Source organism: Ovis aries, chromosome 19 (assembly GCF_016772045.2).
Source record: "Ovis aries strain OAR_USU_Benz2616 breed Rambouillet chromosome 19, ARS-UI_Ramb_v3.0, whole genome shotgun sequence".
Classification (NCBI taxonomy): Eukaryota; Metazoa; Chordata; class Mammalia; order Artiodactyla; family Bovidae; genus Ovis; species Ovis aries.
The window spans coordinates 11887093-11907072 of record NC_056072.1 but is presented as its reverse complement, the minus strand read 5'-3'; the positions used below and the strand labels follow the sequence as shown (position 1 = coordinate 11907072).

General features: G+C 43.7%; 1 protein-coding gene across 9 annotated transcripts in view; it reads right to left on the bottom strand.

The window, feature by feature from the left end:
- EXOG (exo/endonuclease G) overlaps window positions 1–18461 on the bottom strand; it is a 30159-nt gene extending 11698 nt beyond the window's left edge. For all 9 annotated transcript variants that reach the window (XR_009597338.1, XR_009597335.1, XR_003586032.3 and 6 more), the window contains exons 1-5: window positions 18268–18461; window positions 16544–16693; window positions 13664–13803; window positions 11913–11989; window positions 9784–9898 (exon numbers count right to left, since the gene is read on the bottom strand). Coding sequence is in view for 1 of the 9 variants with exons in the window: in XM_004018229.5 (XP_004018278.2) it covers window positions 9784–9898; window positions 11913–11989; window positions 13664–13803; window positions 16544–16693; window positions 18268–18430 (645 nt within the window). In the remaining 8 variants the exon portion in view is untranslated. The remainder of the gene's footprint in view (window positions 1–9783; window positions 9899–11912; window positions 11990–13663; window positions 13804–16543; window positions 16694–18267) is intronic.
- Window positions 18462–19980: the final 1519 nt, after the last annotated feature.

Below are 19980 nucleotides of genomic sequence, written 5' to 3'. Positions count from 1 at the left end.
GGTCACCCCGAATACCAGGACTCCCATTCTCTGCTCTCTTTGTAGGACAAAGGAATGCCAGGAGTGAGTCCTGGGTGTTTCAATGGACAAGAAAAGCCGTCGCCTTCTCTGTCTCATAATCAGAACTTTCGGTGCTAACATTTAATACTCAAAACTGCCAGCTTAGGAACTCCCAGAAATAAAAATGTGGCCTCAGTTTAGCAAATTCACTAGGGAGCTAAACACATAGCCTTTCAAGCAGCAGCCAGACAGACCACATCAGGATCGCTATCTCCAGTGTCACCTAGACTGCAGCTCATTTTTATAATTACATTAGGTAAATGTAAACACCGTCTGCTCAGAGCTCTGCACACTCGGGTCTGCCATCAAACACACAACTCCTGAGTGTGTCATCAAGTCTAACACGTTGGAAAGGTCTCTACACAACGAGGCAGCCAGAGCTGGAGACAACGCGGTCGCCCGTGTGGGCTGGCTGTGATGATGAAATAGCACTGCTAGGAAACCTGTTCAGATTTCCTTCCACTTGGCCTAAGAGCCATTATCTGTTTTCTGCAAAAGAAAAAGTGAGCATCTGTTTCCTTAATGGCCTCCAATAAAATGACACGATCCCACAACAGCATGCTGTGCAGCCCCTGGTCCTCCCAGGCCCGCCCGTCCTCTAAGAGGCCTCCCTTCCAGACCCAAACCGCCAGCTTGGGCAGGCCCCGCCAGAGCCCAGATAAGATAGAGGGACGGGAGCCGTAGAGGATTCGCTTCCGCCTTTCCCAGCTCCTACCCACGTGGCACAGCCCAATGACTCAGGCCATCTGCTGCCTAACATGCAGGGAGGCCCCACCACCATGACCTACGACAGGGGTGCGGGGAAGACCCACCCAAAGGAGTGATGTCTAACTAGCTGTCCTGGAAGTTAGTGCAAGCGGTTGGTCAGGGTGCAGTTTAGAGCAAGGTTTACGGAATTGCACAACCTAGGTAACATCCCCCAACAACTCATTTATGCGTGTTCCTCATAGACCAAAACACACACTGAAGTCAAGCCGATGGAGTGCACAACAAGCCCATGTTCACTCAAGAATGCAACTCAGAGGTGCTGTGCCCGGCATGCTGGAAATACTAAAGGAATAAGGCTGAACGTAAATACAGCTCACGCTGCTTTCAGGAGTGTCCCATGGCGGGGAGAAGTCAACTGCCGGGAGCCAGCGTGAGGAGCTCTGCCCACGGCAAAGGTCATGAGGAAGGAGGCCCGGCATACGCAAAGGCGGGACCGAGCCTCAGGAGACCCCCTGTTCCCGAGCATCCACCCCCAAAACCAGAGTCTGCCTACTTTAATGCTTTACACTCTCACCCACACCTCTGACTTTACGGGGGGCTGTCCCCCACCTCCTCTCTCGGAGAAGGAGTTAACTTACAGCTCCAGTTAATAAAAATTCCTGGGCGTGACAAGAGTGTTTGAACTTAAAAACTCCTCTGAAGGTTCTCTAGCCTGCCTGAGCAGGTTCGTCTGGCCACATGTGATTATTTACAGCCTCCCAACCGTGAGAGGCACGAGATGCTTTAAACTTTCTAAATACACTCTTTTGAGAAGTTAGAAAATTATTAGTATAGTATAGTGGGTTGATTAGGAATTATATTGGTGAAGGGTTTTTCATTTGTTGGGCCAATATTTGCTGCTAAGTCTCTATACCCCCGGCCCTTATATACATTAATGAATACAACTAGCATATAGCAGAAATAAGTATTAACCTTTAAGATTAATCATGTTAAACCTTAGGCTAAATTCCTTTCTCTGTTGTAACCCACTGCACCTTCACCCTACAGGAATGCAACTTTATCTGGTGCCTTCAGAGGGTGGCACCTGGTTTAAGAAAAAATCACCCCTGGAAAAATAAGTTTTCTGGTTGACTGACGGTTATCAGAAAGGGCCATAAAATGTCAGCAGGCCTCATGGCCAGAAGATGATGTAAAACCCCTAAGACCTTTGTATACATGTATACGAAGCAGCTGATTTTGACAAGGGTCAGGTCTACTGACCCCGCGTGACTCTGTATTCTATCTCTATGTGTAACAAAAAGTATATAAGCAAACCTGAAAATAAAGAAAACGGACCAGTTTCTGGAAAGACTGATTCCGTTTTTCTGGCTCACTTTCCATCTGGAGCGTGGAGGCTCGCCATGTCTACTTACTTGCCCTGGCTTCTAAGACCCACGCGAGAGGGAGCCCAAGGCGGGGCACCCTCCGCTATTCAAGTGGGCGCCGGTGGCCTATGTAGATGGTGCAAATTCCTTGTCTTGGAGTTTTATTGGTTTTCCACGTAAACCAAGTTATTCAGCATCTTTTTCTCCACTAATATTTCTTACTACACTACCCTTTCCTAATCTCTCTTCATATCTATAATTAAGTAGTTCCTTTCAGGATGCCGACTCTGTCCCCGCTTTGAATTCCCTGGATCTACCGGGGCTGGACCCTGGCAGTCAACACCCACAGTTTTCACTGCAGGTAGAATGTGGTGAGATGTCAACACAGAGCATCAATGCCTGTGCTGAGGGCGTGGGTGCAGAGGAAGTCAGGAACCAGAACTGAGGGCAGGGCAGCAGCTGCGCCAGGGTTTACAAGGGGGGGGGGGGGGTCTAAATGGCCTTCAAGCTGGGAACCAACAGTTAAGCAAATCCTTGGTGCCACCTGGTGGACATCTCCGTCACTGCCGCACAGACCTCAGAGGGCCACTATGATGAGCCTTCAAGACCAGTCGCTTGAATATTTTCTCTCCTCATGGACTCTTTGTTTACACACACAAATGACAACTCTCAAAAATAATTAATAGGTCAAGCCCGTGTGCTGCCAACCAGGGTTTCTAATAACCCTGGTTCATTAAATTCTAGGCAAAAGTAAAGAAGCTTGACATTTTAAGATTCATTGTTTAACCTCATGGAAATCTACCATTTCTATTAGATTTTCAAAAACACTCACATAGCTAGGGAACCTCCAATACTGCTTTTGAGAAACTGCATGGACACAGGAATTCCTACTAAGAACCACAAAGTGTGACTCTTCCACTCATGATCTTCTTGCAGTTTTCAACAAAAGGGGGATAAAATATTCTTCACAGAAATAAAGAGAAAAATAAAAACTTGGCCACTCACTATCTGCTGATTCAGTCTGCTTTGTTCTCAGAAAGTAAACATCTTTAACCTGCCTAATACCAGAACCAGTATTATTTGGAAATTCAGAAAACTCATCATTTCTTCATTGAATTTAAAATTTAAAAAAAAAAAAAAAAAACCTAAAATATTTTAAAACTTCTTTGTAGACAACTCAACCTACAACATAAATCCTTCCCATTTTCAGGAAAATTGGAAGACTTTCAGAATATGTTTCTAGAAAATAGGGCACCAAAACATAATAGTTCAGCAAATTAAAACCCCAGAGACCTAAGGCTTTGCACTACGTTGCAAGTCACAGCCACGGTATCTTCTTTTTTCATTCATAAAATGGCTAGTGACAACCCCCAAGCAGCCCATCTCTGAATAGTTCTGTAGACACAAAGATACGTTAGTTGACAAAAGGATTTTGAAATCTGCAAGGCCTATGTAAAAAGTTATTTTTGTAGCAGACATCATTTGAGAGACAGGAATGAAACCGCATTTGGCATAAAAGATGGTTCTGCACCAGGACAGGGGAAATGTGGGATTAAGCAAGATGAGAGCAGTTCAAGGTGGACAAAAGGGGTTCAGGAGAAGAAAAGTAGGCTGGACACAAATGATGCCCTAAACAAAGGACCCAGGGATTAACTGATTTATCAGTAAATCAGCAGTAGTCCTTTTCATGTAATATTTAGGTATAAAAATACTTTACAAAGGAAATTCTTGTTGCTGTTAAATTACCGAAAAGCACTGAACTCTTGTCAAGGGTGTAACAAAAACTGGAAATCAACCAGGAGGGACTAGAAAATACAATATATAACAATCACAAAGCTGGCACTCGCTCACGACCTGAGAGAAGTTCCCATGCCTGCTGGCCTGAGCTTGTCTCTTCCCACCCAAGAGACGGAGATGACAATTTGCTCCCCCGTCTCACCCCCAACTAACTCCATACACACAAAGCAGGGCCTTCACGCTGACTGTGCCAGAGAGACTGGCCACAAACACCACCCAGGCTAAACCTGCTCTCTGTCGTGCCATACACGCAGCATCAAGAGGAAAAGCACGTACCTACGAGACTCAGACAGCTGTAACACTGGTTATACTGGTTATCTGGTTCCACTCCCTTGGCAAGACAATAAAAAGATATTCCAAAAACAAAACTGTTGGACACATCAAGAGATGAAGCCCTGAAAATAAAGTCAGACTAATCAAGTGAAAGAGAGAGACTGTGATGGTGTGATTAGCAGGGAATCCCGACCTGAGCGAACAGAGGGACAAGTGAGGGAGTCACAGGGGTGTGGCCGCCCCATGTGCTGCTTGTGAAGCCTCTACGGGTGCTCAAACCCCAGGAGACGGTCCTTCTCACACTGGGCACTCGCCTTGGCAGGGGGGCGGGAGACGCCAAGCCAGTGAAACAAGCACATCTTCCCAGATGGTCACTTCTACGGAGTGATTTAGGATGGGGGTAAGGAAATATATATATTTAATATATATATCTATAGATTTGCTTGCTTTTTTAATAAGACTTTTATTTTTATTTACTTTTTGACCCTGGCCCGTAGCAGTGAAAGCGCTGAGCCCTAACTACTAGACCACCAGGAAGTTCCCGAGACTTTATTATTCTTATTTATTGATTTTGGCCTCATCACATGCATGCAGGATACTAGTTCCCCAATCAGGGATTGAACCTGTGCCCCCTGCACTGGAAACTTGGGAGTCTTAACCATTGGATCCACCAGGAAAGTTCCATAAGGAAATATTCATCCAATAAAAGAGTCGATTTCAATTAAATAGATATAGAAATTAAGACTGCATAAAGATAAAATAAGAGATTAAAAAAAATAATTGCTGATCACATCAGCTGATGCCTCGAAATCCCTGGAGGAATATGTTCAATTTCCTCCCCCTCCTGGAATTAGTGGAAGTTTGGAAAATAGTGCTGTAGAAGAAAAAAAGGCTATTAAGTACTTCTCACAGGACAACTCCCCCACTGCCGAGCTGTCAAATCTGAAGCTCACTTTCTTGCCAGGACAATTATAATCTATGGGCTGGAATCTTCAGGTATGTTTCACTTGCCTGGATTCTATCTCTTCTTGAAACAGGCACATGGCTGACCTAAGCTATAATAAAGGGGGTGATTGTGATTAGAGCTGTCAGATGACTCACTTCTGATAAAATCACTGCCTCTCATCTTCCCGCAGGCTCACGTTCACTCCGGTCCTATGACGCTGCAGTTCTTTCCTACATATTCCAGCAGACATTTCTGCCTGGCTAGAAGGAATCCTTCTTTTGGCCCATTTTCTGCTCTTATTTTTGCATGCCAGCGACTATCACTTGTAACTGCTCTCCATCCACACCATGTTTTACCTCCTGGCCTTAAGTTTCTATATATGAAGGGCACAGCCAACCCTTCACTGGAGACTTTTGAGAGCTTAAAGAACAACGCTGAGAATGACGAGCAATTCTCATACAAGGAGAAAGACCCACGTTTGGATTTCCCCCTTGACAATTACTAGCAATGTCACTTGGACATGACCCCTTGAAACCTCAATTTCCTCCAATAAAGGAAGGTAATCACTACCTGTTTGTAAAAGCTGTTTGTGAGGACTGACCGGGATAGCATGAACAAAGCTACATACATACTGGGAGGTATACAAGGCCCTTGATAAATACCAGTTCACCTGCTCCACTTCCTCCAAAGTACACATACTAGCTACACATAAAGCTTCACCACTAGAGAGAAAAGTAAACAAATACATTATTTTTATTGGCTATATTCTACTAAAATAAGGTTCAGAGTATAGCTGTAAACAAGAAGGAAATACCAAATGGACAGATTTAATTGAAGAAAACAAATCATGAACTGTCATACATAAGTGCAAAGCATTCCCTGGGAAGTAGGATCCATGATTCAAATATGCATTTATTCCTTGAGAGGAACAGACCCACTTCCAGGGCTGGGCAATGCCATGTCCTCTTTCTTAGCATCTCTTAAGGACATGGTTTTACCCATAATAGTTTTATCACAAATTGCCAGAAAATGACCTGAATTTTCAGTTGGGCATTCAAGTTGAGCATTTGCACCTGCTGCAAATCTTACTTTTTTTTTTTTCCAAAAAAACTCTTTTTGAAGTGTAGTTGATTTATAATGTATTTGTTGCAAGTAAACAGCAAAGTCATTTAGTTTTGTTTACACACACACACACAGATATTCTTTTTCAGATTCTTCTCCATTACAGTCATTACAAGATATTTAACACCGTTCCCTGTGCCATACAGCAGGGCCTTGCTGTTTATCCTTCCATTCTGCCTTCTTCCCTAGACAAGAGCTCTAATCCAGCTGTCTGAGGGACATACTGTTTCTTAGCACACATCCTACTTTTTCCTGCCTCTTCCCCTTGCCTAACTTTGCCTCCCATGTCTGTTTTCCTTAGCCAAATTCGCCCAAGTTCATATGCGCATGGATTCATATGCATACGTCTATTTTTAGCCCAACCCAATTCTTAAAATGGTGAGCTCTGAGACAATTTTTCCAGTTTAATTTATTAACGGACCATATTTTCCTTTCATGCTAATAAGGACACTAAGGACTTTTTAATGTAAAATTCCACCTGCAGTCAAGTTTGATCTGAAAAATGACGCTGGGCTTCCCTGGCAGTCCAGCGGTTAAGAATACACCCGCCATGCCCTGTGATATTGTGGGAGGCCTCCGCAATCGCGCAGGTGTTCAGAGCTTCAGCAAAATCTGAGTACAAGTTATTAAGCTAAAGAACTGATGAAGGTGGTAGACTCAAAGACATTGAGAGAGAGAGAGATGACTTCCATGATGTGAAAGAGAGGAAAGAAGGGGAAAAGTATCCAAGAACAGTTTGAAGCATGTCGTTTATAATTCCATGTGCATGCCTCCCATGTGACAAGTACTTAAAGATTTGCTGAATTAAAAGATTTGCCAGTGTGAACATGAACAGGTCCTATCAATTACTACAGACATGGAAAACTAATGTTACAGGTTCAGAGGCCCAGAATCTGAAAGAAAAGGCCTAACTGAGACTGATAATGCTTTAAACAAAAAACCAAGACTGTTACTCAGAGTACACTCTTCAAGAAGCTCACCATGACTGCCCCCACACATTCATCACCATGACTCTAACTAGGGTCAGAAGAGCCGACAGGTCTCTTCTAAAACTCTCTCTGAGAATACCTATACACGCCTTCATTGATCAGCTATTTAGTAGGAAAAGCAAGGTTGTCTTTTTAGTAGTTAATTTTATATAACCCAGTGTAATAGAATTCTGGTATACAAAAGATATACTAAAGAGGTATATACATTTGCTTCATTCTGAATTAATTGCAAATTTAAAATGTGTCAGGATGGCATATGGAACGCTTGTACTCCCTTCACCTGGATTCATCACCTCTGAACATTCTGCCCAATTCTGTTTATCACTCAACCTTTTTCTATGTTTTTTCCCCTAAACCTTTTGTATTTCTAAAGAGCAAAGACATTCACTTACATAATCACAGTATAATAAAGTCAGTAAGTTGAACACTGATAAAATATAATTATCTAACCGACAGACCTCAAATGTTACCAACTGTCCAAATAGTCTTATTCAGCAATTTTGTGTTTCTGATCTAGGATCTGATCTAAGATAACACAATGTGTTTTATCTCATGTACTTTAGTCTTTAGTCTCCACGAATCTTGAACGGTTCATTTCTCAAGGCCCTGTCTTTGAGGCTACGCCTCTGTCTTGGAGGACACTAACATCTTTGAAGAGCGTCAGTCAGCTACTCCATGGCACGCCCCTTGGGTGGGGTGCATGACGACACTCAACAGCATGCATGCTGGGCAGAAGTGCCACAGCAGTGACGCCGTGTCCTTCCCGGTGTGACACGCCAAGAGGCAGTTTATCAGGAAGCCTCTGCTGCCAGTCCTCACTCCCACAAGCACTTCTGGAACAATGAGTGTGTGAGCACCTCTGGACGCCTTAAAGACCCACCATCACTGCTCCTCAGAGCCAGACAGGGTGATCACAAGCCAGTCAAGGGGGACCCAATATACCCTAAAGTTGCTGTTATTTTCCTAACTCTGTTTCTCAGGGCATTCAGTTTTATCGCAGACTCCCTTAAGTAACTGTATAACCTAACAGGTGGCATTTACTAAACATCTGTTCCCTCCAAACACACCCACCCTTTGGCTTTCCAGGAAGTCCTTCAATCTCTCTCTGTTTACTTCCTCGACCACGTCTCTTATTCCTCCTTACCCCACTTCTTTCCTGGGCACTCGGCACATCTCACAGTACATCAACTCAGCCACCCTCTTGGCAGAATCCTTCATCTTACCCATCAACAGGGGCGGCCTCTCTCTCTCACACCACTAATCATATCTTCATTCTCCCTTTCCTTTAATCCATCAAGTTCTCAAATATCATGCATGTTAAAAAAAAATTTTTTTTTTCACCTGTTTTAAAACAAAATCCAAGCGTCTAAAAAGAAAAGCTTTTCCTCCCATTTATTCAACTAACTGGGCTTCCCAGGTTGGCTCAATGGTAAAGAATCTGCCTACAGTGCAGGAGCCACAGGAGACATTGAGTTCCATCCCTGGGTTGACAAGATCCCCTGAAGAAGGAAATGGAAACCCACTCCAGTATTCTTGCCTGGGAAACCCCAGGAACAGAGGAGCCTGGTGGGCTGCAGTCCATGGGGTCACAGAGAGACCGACACGACTGAGTGCCTGAGCATGTATTCAACTACTAATAACTGCAAGCTGGACGTCTCCCTGAATGTTTCCTCTTCACCCCAAAAACTGAATTCGTGATGACTCTTCACCGTACTTCTCTATTTCTCCTCACTCCACCTGCCTGAGTCCAGCCTGTATCTACGACGATACCTAAACCCCAAAACTCTGCTGTTGATCCTAAGTGTTCTGAGCTCACACCGCTCCATGTTCTGGAGTGCCCATGCTCCCCTCCTGCCTCTGTTCACTCTTATTCCTCCATCAAGATCTAGCTCAAAAATCGCCTCCTTGGGGGACTTCCTTGGCGGCCCAGTGGTTAAGACTGGGCTTCCAATGAAGGAGCGAGGAGGGTTCAATCTTGGGTCAGGGAACTAAGATCCCACAGGCCAAAAAACAAATAAATAAATAAATCCCCTCCTCTGTAAAGTCTTCCTGACCCCTGCAAATAGGGTTGGTCACTTCTTTCTGACACCACTTCATCTATGCATGTATACATCAGCTCACACTGCAACATAATTAGCTGATAACATATCTGTCTCCTTGTCTAAACTGTGCACTCCTTGAAGTCAATGGTTGCTTTTTAACCCATCATTATATCCTCTATGCCTATCATTCCAACTGCTCAATAAATCCTTGTGAACAAATGAAACTAAAAAGTTGAATACAGAAACTTCCCCGGTGATCCAGTGGCTAAGACTCTGAGCTCCCAAGGCAGGGAGCCTGGGTTCCATCCCTGGTCAGGGAACTGGATCCTGCCTGCTGCAACTAAATATCCTGCATGCGGCAACTAAGGCTCAGTGCAGTCAAATAAATAAATATTTTTAAAAATAATAATTCTAAAAAGTACAATACAGAATGAGATGATAATCTCACCCACATAAGCCCGAATGTTAAAACACGTTCCTACCTGGTAACTAACTGTTTTCTTCCCATCACTTCCAGTCTGAGGTAAGGTCAGCGGTCCAGATACTATCCAAACATCCTCAAACCTCTCTGTCAGTTCTCGACAGTACATTTCTATTCTGAAAAACAGAAAGCAGAAAGATATGTGATAGTCTCATACCCAAATGTAGAAAAGAAGCAAATAGTATAAAGTCCGTGGGAGAGGTAACAAGAATACTGAATTACAGAAATCAGTGCAAACAGTGAATATGGCATAGAACACTAAGAAGCAAATAAGCAACGTTCTTCCCAGTTTGCTGTATGAAAAGACTTAAAAAATCACATGCATTTATACAGCTATCTACATGTTCCTGTGTGTCCATTCAACGTAAAGTTTAAGACTGAAATTATGTTTTGCTTCCTCCCTTCTTTTTCTATGCTGGTAGTTCTCAAACTTTATTCAAGAATTATGTATCATTTTAACAAATTGATGTTTTTTAATGTAACTACATCTACTGTAGGACAATCAGGTTTATCCTAGCATTTCTTAAACACTGTCACACTGTTTTAATAGAAATGAAATATTAGTAGCATGAAATGAAACATTATTACTAGTATAAAATGAAATATTAGTATTAAATACTTAAAAGACTCCCTGACAGAACTGAACAAAAGCATCTGAAATACAGAGAACGCCCAGATGATTTTATACAATAGTTCCTCATCCACAGAGAATACATTCCAAGACCCTCAGTGAATTCCTGAAATTGCAGACAGTACCAAATCCTAAATATGCTGTTTTTTCCTATACACATATATCCATGATAAAGTTTAATTTATAAACTAAACATGGTAAGAGATTACATACAATAATAATAAAATAGAACAGTTATAACGATGTGCTATAATAAAGGTTATATGGGTGTAGTCTCTCAAAATATCTTACTGTACAAATTCTTCCATCTGAACTAAGCCCTTATCCTCCTTAGTGGCTGTGATTTATGCAGCTTGAGGTGCAACAGCAAAAGTAGCGCAAGTTTTGTTTTTCTTCACAACTTCATGGATAAAAAGATTCCTTCTTACCTTACATCACAGCAATTCCAGCATCCAATTTTTTTTCTTTAAGTCAACAACTTTTACCTTTTCACTTAAGGGAAGCAGTTTACAGCGTCTCTCCAGCCAATCCAAGTTGCCACCATTACTACTCTGGCATTTTGGGGCCATTAGCAAATAATGTGAATATAATCACTATGAAAGTGAGATGGTTACTGACCAACAGGTGGGATACACTGGACGAAGGGAAGATTCACATCCCGGGCAGGACAAGGCAGAAGATACTAGGATTTTTTTTTTTTTATCTTTATCTTCTAAAAAAATTAAATTAATTTATGTGGCTGCGCTGGGTCTTCACTGCTGTGCATGGGCTTTCTCTAGTTGCAGCAAGCGGGCTCTCGAGCTCAGACTCAACAGTTGTGGCACGTGGGCTTAGTGCCCCACGGCGTGTGGAACCCTCCCTGAGCAGGGACCAAACCCGCGTTCCCTGCACTGACAGGTGGGCTCCCACCCACTGGATCACCAGGGAAGCCCGGGAAGCACTAGGTTTTATCAGGTTACTGGGCAAAGCACCAATTTATAACTTAAGAAAATTAATTTCAAATAAATAACTCAAACATATTTCTGGAATTTTCCACTTAATGTTTTTGGACTGCGGCTGATGGTCAACAATTGAAACAGCAGAAAGCAAAACCACAGATGAGAAGGGACTGCTGTAGATAGCTTCCATCAAAGACTGGTAATGGTGATGTTCAGCGGTGCGTTCTCAAAAAGCTCAGCAACTCTTTTAAGTACAAACAGCAAAATTCAGAGCCCTGTGCCCAATGTACAGTGCTCCACTGCCTCGCGAATACTGTCTTCACTAGTTTCTTCCAGATTTGAGGCCAGTGGAAACGAGACCAAAAGGCTGGCTACGGACTGACGTCTGCACTTCCATAGGAAACCATCACCAAATCCAGCAAAGAAAACCAGCCCAAAGCATTTATCTTCAGTATTGTTAGCATTTAAAAAACAAGAGACAGAAACAGCTCGGGCACGCATTCTCCTTGTCACATCCCTCATCTCCCACAGAATCACATTTTTAAAACTCCCCCTGCTCACCTGTTCCAATATCCAGCATTATTATCAAAATTCTGAGGCACGATATTAGAGAGGTAAAAGGTTTCAGCCATGGCTTTCTGCGAAAAGAAAAACAGGACATGCACTGAAATGCCTTCCCCTCCGAGAGGGGCAACCAGTTCCTTACTCAAACCTCAGCTCCAGGCAATTACAGCCACTATTTGTTTAGATAAATGAAAGCCACAACTGCTCCACGACAGAAAGCTCAATAAGGATTATCATCAGAATAAGGACTGTTACAAAAGTAGTTTGGCGTGCAACTTTTCTTCACAATTTATTAAATTCATACATGTAATGTCGACTACATGAACTAAAAATTTCCGACGTATAGCTAAAAGGTCAATTCTAGTGTTAAGTCTCTGGCAAAGAGTTTCTCAACAAAGGTCAGCTTTCAGGAACACAGCAGTGTTTAAGTAGCATAGTACAAACATATTAGTTCAAAAGTGGTACCAAAAAAGTCCTTTTCTTTTTAATTTCTGGCCTCTATGTGTTCATTCAGGCTTCCCTGGTGGTTCAGACAGTAAAGAATCTGGCTGCAATGCAGGACACCCGGGTTGGATCCCTGGGTGGGGAAGATCCCCTGGAGAAGGGAATGGCTACCCACTCCAGTATTCTTGCCTGGAGAATTTCATGGACAGAGGAGCCCGGCGGGTCCATGGGGCCGCAGAGTCAGACACAACTGAGCAACTAACACTTTTTCATGTGTTCCTTCACCTCCCATTTCTGGCCTGTACGCCCAAGGCTCTGCACCAGGTTCCCTATTATTGACCTACACTAACTGCCAAGGTCACCAAATACTCAGTCTTCAAAAAGTGGCTCTCAGGCTTGCATGCACGCTGACATAACCTACGGAGCTTCAAAAAAACGGATGCTTGGGTCCCACGCTCTAGAATTCCTGATTTACCTGCTCTGATTACAGTCTGGGTACCAGGATTTTTTTAAGACTTCCCCAGCTTCTTACAATGAGTATCTAAGGTTGAGAGTCACTATCTTAAAGACAATAATCACCAACAATTCATGTAATAAATCTCAACGTCAGAAAAGTCATTTCTCCCCTTTTTTTGGCAGAAAAAGTATCCTAAACTAAAGGAGGCTAGAGAGACATGACAATTAAATGTAATACGTGACTCATGATTAGATACTGAATTTTTTTTTTAAGTTCTAGATGACATAATTGGGATAATTTGGCAAATCTGAATGTGAACTGTATACTAGATACTATTATACAAAAACACATTTGCACACATTGCTTATAATTATATAACTTGATATATACTCAAATATCCTCATCCTCAGATAATATAATCTCCCAAACAACCTACCTAGGCATGAAATGTTACCATGTCTGCAATTTACTGTCCATGGTTTAAGAAAATTCATACATAAAGTAAATGTATCAAGATGCATTTTCTGTGCTATATTCAACTTTTTTCCAAGTCAAAATATTTTTGCTGTGCTCTCTTTTCAACTTTTCTACAGGTCTGAAATTTAAAATGAGTGAGTCGTTTAAGCTCATATTGGCTTCCCAATTCCCTTTTGCATAGCTTTTAGTGTTCCTCACTCCACTCCTTTAAAAATGCTTGAGCATCTGAGCAAAGAAAAGAAGTGTAATCAGGAAGAAAAGTATAGAGTATGAAAATTCTCAAGGGTTAGGGTCTTAGGTTAATTTCCAAGTCCCATGGAATGCATAATACCAGCCCTGTGTTCCCATCCCTCCCAAAAAATATGCCTACAGTTGAGAATTTGTTATTTCCTGCTGGAGCCATGTGGCCTCGTGACCACCCACTGCCAATATAGTCCTCGTTGAAGGCACTGAAGGCTGGAGGGATGTTGGGATCTGGCTTGAATTTACAATGTTTTCTGTCTGCGGCACCTGAAGAAAAAAGACACACAATAAGTGCACAAATCTCTCTCGAGATTCTCTAAGCAAGGCAAGCTGCCAGCTGGTGTCTCTTTGAGCGGTTAGTAGGTAGTATCAATCCTTAGTGATGGCATGCACGTCTCAAGTTCCTGGGATAGTTCAGATACTTCATTTGAGTTTAGCAAGAACTAAGTCTTGCCTTTAGTCCCCCTCACCCCATAAGGCTACAGAAACAAAAGCCATATGGCTTTAGTTTACCAGGACCACTCTGACCCTCTCTGGACTCTGGCATTCCCCCAAATATTGGCCTGGCAAAGCTCTACTATCATATAGGTTCTTCATATATATATATATTTTTTTTTTTTAAGTGATTTTTTTCTACATACTGCTAATAACATTTCTTGTTTTCGGCAGGAGAGTTAACCTAAATAACTTAGCCTGTCATTACTAAAACTGTAAAACAAATGCTTCATACTAAAATCAAGGAAATCACAGGTATATTGCTTCCTGTTTTCAAACAATATTAATTAGCTCTATTTCACCTCCTCAAATCCATACAGCTCACATGATTAACACGATGCAACACAGTGCTTTTTTTTTACACACCTGTGAAAATAATAACTTAAGCGCAAGATAAAATTAGTAAAGCTGAAATCCCATCTTGGGCAAACTGTTGTATTTAAAGGAAATTTATCAGGCTTGAGACTAAATCAAGCGAGTTTCTCTTGATGTAAATTTATAATCAGAGACTTCCCTGGTGATCTAGTGGTGAAGACTCCATGCTCCCAAAGCATGGAGCCCAGGTTCAATCCCTGGTCATGTAACTAGATGACACACACCACAGCTAAAAGATCTCGTATGTGGCAACTAAGGCCCGCAGCAGCCAAATAAACAACTTTTTAAATTGATAATCAATTTCACTTGCTATGATAAAGTTTACACTTACATCAGTTCCCTTCTAGCAGTAAGTATATTTCCAAGTGAAAGTTGCTCCGTCATGTCTGACTCTGGGACCCCACTGACTATACAATACAGTCCATGGAATTCTCCAGGCAAGAATACTGAAGTGGGTAGCCTTTCCCCTCTCCAGGGGATCTTCCAACCCAGGGACTGAACCCAGGTCTCCTGCATTGCAGGTGGATTGTTTTACCAGCTGAGCCACAAGGGAAGCCCAAGAATACTGGGATGGGTAGCCTATCCCTTCTCCAGGGGATCTTCCCAACCCAGGAACTGAACTGGGGACTCCTGCATTGCAGGTGGATATTTACCAACTGAGCTAACAGGGAGGCCAAGCATATTCCTATCCTCCTGCTATTCTGCAGGTTAATGAGTACTTTACGAAGGCACACACTCATTTTAATATATTTAAACACAGTATGCAGTATAAAGCAATGGAGAAATAATTTGCAGGTCATATAGCAAATTAAAAGGCAAATAACAGAATGGGAATAAAACAACTCTGACAAAGCAATAGTCTTAATACAAAAATTTCCTACAAAATTCAAAAAAGAATATCCCCATTGAAAATGGTAAAGAAAAATTCACAAAGAATAAATGACAAAATACTAACCCTCAAAGTGAGGGTTAATTAACCCTGGTAACCCACAAACAGTAATGGTGGGAGTGTAACAGCAAACAGGACAAAGAGTGATAGTGGGAGTGTAAACTGGAAAGGCTTCCTAAAAATCAGTCTAACAGTAAACAGCAAGACCTGGCCATCCTGATTACAGGAATGCATCGAGACAGGAGGACATGTGAACAGACGCACGCACCAGCCTGCCTCTCCAATCGCGAATCCCGTTCCCCCTCGCTACAGCCAGGCTGGCCTTCCTTTAGGTCCCTAATGGAACAACACTCTTCACATGGAGGCCTCTGAAGAGGCAACTGTGCTTCTCCTTCCCTGTCTGGAATGCTCTTCTCTGCATCCCGCTACCCACCCAGCTCACTGCCATCCACTCTTCAGGCCCCTTTCTCAGAGAAGCCTCGCTAAGCAGCATCAGATTCTCCTGTTATAATCTCTCATCATCTTCTTTATTGTTCCTTAATTATGCAAACCCAACTTGCAATCACTTCTCCTCCAGAGCAGTTAACGCCAAGTGTAACTATACGTTCATGAGTATTTGATAGGTCAACACACCCGCTCCCTGACCCAGTGTCCTGCGGGTAGAGACCATCTACTCTGGTCACTGAGAGAAGGCCCAGCACAGTGCCAGGCACGTGGCAGGCATTTGAAGGTATGTTAGGAGGTTATGCGGAGAAGGCAATGGCACCCCACTCCATTACTCTTGCCTGGAAAATCCCATGGACAGAAGAGCCTGGAAGGCTGCAGTCCACGGGGTCGCTGAGGGTCGGACACGACTGAGCAACTTCACTTTCACGCATCGGAGAAGGAAATGGCGACCCACTCCAGTGTTCTTGCCTGGAGAATCCCAGGGATGGTGGAGCCTGGTTGGCTGCCATCTATGGGGTCGCATAGAGTCAGACATGACTGAAGTGACTTAGCAGCAGCAGTGGAGGTTATGAATGAGTGGTGCTCACAGAAGCCGTATTTGTGACAAAGCCTCCAATTCATGTGTCAAGATACAGATTCTCTCAACCCCTGAGACAGCCAGACAGGGTCCATTTATCTAGTGAGCCATACAAACATTTTCTACAAGCGCAGTAATGTAGAAAGGGTTGAAATTATTCATAACCCTCCTTGTTCTCAATTTGGAAACATCTTTCATCAATACCTTTGCTTCTAACCACCTACCCATTATCTTGCTCTTGGATATATGTTCAAGAACCCATCTAGGCACCCGCTTTGATTGATCATAAGACAAGGCATGGTTAGTGTAACACCTTGTCTCTGTTCCAGCTAAAGGGAATCCAAATTGTTCCAAGACAGCCTTTTCCGAAGAACCTAAAAACAAGAAAGGGTGCAAACATAACAATTAGTGACTTTTATTAGTAACAAAAAATAATAACGAAGGGGGTAAGACAAAGGACTGGCTCAACCATAACATTAACCAGGTGATCTCATTTTTGCAATTACTTACAAGGCAAAGGAGAGAGTAAGCAAAATACTAGTTTGGCCTAAAATCAAGTGCATAATTCTAGCCAAGTAAACCGTAGCTATTTCATTAACTGTTAAATAAGAATCTGGTTTTACTGGTCTTTCACATCAACTTTTCAAATCTCTGCACCACACAATGCAGTGTACTCAAGAAAAACTCCTGTCATCGATATAACTGAATGGGAGACAGCCTACCTATTCACCATGCTTTAAGAGTTAATGTGGGGACAAAAGCATAGACTTTTAATTTTTAAATTTTTTTTTTAAGACTCTCATTCAGGGACTTCCCTGGCAGTCCAGTGGTTAAGATTCCAGGCATCCAATGCTGGAGGTGCTGGTTCAATCTAGGATCAGGGAACTAACATCCCACATGCCTCGAAGCCAAAAAAAAAAAAAAAAACAAAAGCCAAAAACCCAAACAACAACAACAAAAAGACCACCTCACTGACACGCTTCCTCGATGTTCTGGTACTGAGGCAGAGGTGTATGCAGCAGCAAGACAGCGGTGAAACCGGTACAGCTTTTCCTAATGAGAGAAACTAAACACCTGCTGAACAGGGAGTCAGTTTCCAAATAACGCTCTTTCGATGTCCTCTCCAGGCTTCAACTCACCAGAGTACCCTCTCACTAAATCTCAAGTGTCAGAAGGAGCAAATAAAATGCGTATGTTGGAGACAGAAATGAGCATGAGCTCATCTACTCTGTCAAACATAAGGTACAGCTGGTAACTTGCAGATTTACTTGCGTTGAAGAAGGCTAGCAGGTGTTCTTCATTGAAACAATGATCAAAGGAAGACAGCTCCCGGATCTGCTAAAACAATGCTCCCCAACCTTTTTGGCATCAGGGACTGGTTTCCTGAAAGACAATTTTCTCAAGGACCTGGGGGTGGGCCTACGGTTTCAGAATGATTCAAGCTCATTACATCTACTGTGCACTTTATTTCTATTATTATTACATGAGCTCCACCTCAGATCATCAGCCATTAGACCCGGATCTTTGGGACCCTTGTGTTAGAACTATGGGGTCCTTCGTTCATTCACCTATACTTACTAGACGTCCATTATGTACCAGGTACTGGGCCGTGTATACGGTGGAGAACAAAACTTTAAAGAAAAACACGGTCCGAAAAAAAAAAAAAAAAACAACAACCCGGTCCGAGCGCTTATGGAGCTAACAATCGAGGAGAGGGCAGAAGACAGTGAAAAACAGGTGTGGGGATCAGTACTTGGGGGATTGTAGACCCCGGCCGGAAGGAAGCACACGGAGCCGGCAGGAGAGACGCGCCGTGGGGAGAGGAGGCAGAACCGAGACTGGACAGCGGCCGGTCAAGGGCTGCGCGAGTGGCGACAGCGCGCGCATAGTTACTGCTCCCGGCCGAGGCAGTGGCCTGGACCCGAGCGCTGGGGGCCCACACACTCACCGTCCGGCTCCCTCACCACCGCCGCCGGCTCAGCATCCCGACTCCGGAGGAACTGCACGACCACGAGCCCAGTGCTTGCAGCGCCCGCGACAGCTCCGGCCACGAAGCCACTCAAAAAGCGCCGGGACCCTCGGAGACGGGAAGCAAAACTTTTAGCAGCCATCTTGCCCGAGACGCTAGCCTTCTGCCGCAGCGCATGCACGCTCCAGGTCGGCCGCTTTAAAGCCAATCGCAACCACGGCGTCCAGACACGCATGCGCCACCTCGAGTCGCCTGTCGCTGAGGCTCTCCCGGACGCCGGAGGCTGCGGCGCAAGCGCGCGCCCTCCGGTGACCGACCTGGAAGCCCAGGCGCACGCAAACTCCACCTCCAGTCCGCTTGGACCGGGTGATGCGTGAGGGCATGACGCCATGAGGTCTCAGTATGTGCACATACAGTCCTTTTAGTCCCACTTAATAGGTGAGCACACCACTTGCACATGCTTACAGTTAGGTCCTAAGAACCGAGATTCCAACTCCAATCTGATTCTAAAACCTGTGCCACATTAGGTGTGCTCATGACACGTGGCTTTGAAGTCGCATGATACACAAATCATAACTTCCGAAGACAGCTTTGCACCTAAGGAGTTTCTTGACAAGACAGTACTCCATGGTGGTTCAGGACCCTGAATCACAGCACAGGGTTTTGGATCCCCACTCACCATTTCCACCTGCTTCCTCTTTTGAAACAAGAATTACTACCACTACTTCTTAGACCCTAGGGTTGTGAGGATTAAAGGAGATTAAGCATATGGTGTGTTGAGAAGAACTTGAGGCATGTTGTTAAATGCTCTGTTAATATTCACAATTTGTTATTTAGCTCTACTTTCTATATGAAATCTAGTTTGCTGAATGCTTGCTGTCTAAAAATGGTACGTTTTATGCACTCCCACTCACAAGTAGGTCTTCATTTTGCAGCATAATCTCTGGCATTCCATGTGGACTTAGTTCACTAAGCAGGAAGCCATTGCTAACTTCAAAGTAGACATTGTTTTGACAGTTTCATGACTCCTTGCCTCGTCCCGGGAGTACCTGTCATGAAGTCATCTTGTATCATCCCCTGGGCCTCTGACACTAACTGGTTTAGCTAGGTCAACCAGAGTCTTCCTAAGGATTTTGAATCTGGAACTTTCTGCAGGTAGCAAAGTTGTGACGAGTGGAACTCTGGCACCGAAGGCCTTTTTTCCCCGCTAAGTAGTCAAAGAGCAGATGCATCTGGCTTTGCACAGAACACAAGGGGACCAAATGCTGAGACAGGTGAAGGTCTGTGATGCCAAACCCCGTTTCCAAGGCCCCTGAAGTTCAGACATATCCTGCCTTTACCCAGAGCTGGGCTGGCCACTTGTCCCAGGATCCTTCCAGCAAAGCCCCCTTTTTGTTCAGTGGTGTCTGGCAACTGCAGTCAAGAATACAGACAAAAACAGCCAGGCAGCATTAGTTATCTGCAGGTTTCAAAGCTGCTTCCACCAGAGTTTACGAAACATACATTCACTTAAGAGGTGTTTCTCAAGGCCCTCCCGAGTGTATGGCACTAGAGAGGGGAGTGCTGGGTGACTTCTCATCTACATCCTGCACTTGGAAACAATGGTGGGACCCCATAGTGGGTCCCAAGAGTCAAGAATTAGAAGAGAAGATTGCCTGACTCTGGGTAGGATGCCTCCTCTGGGCCTGTTGG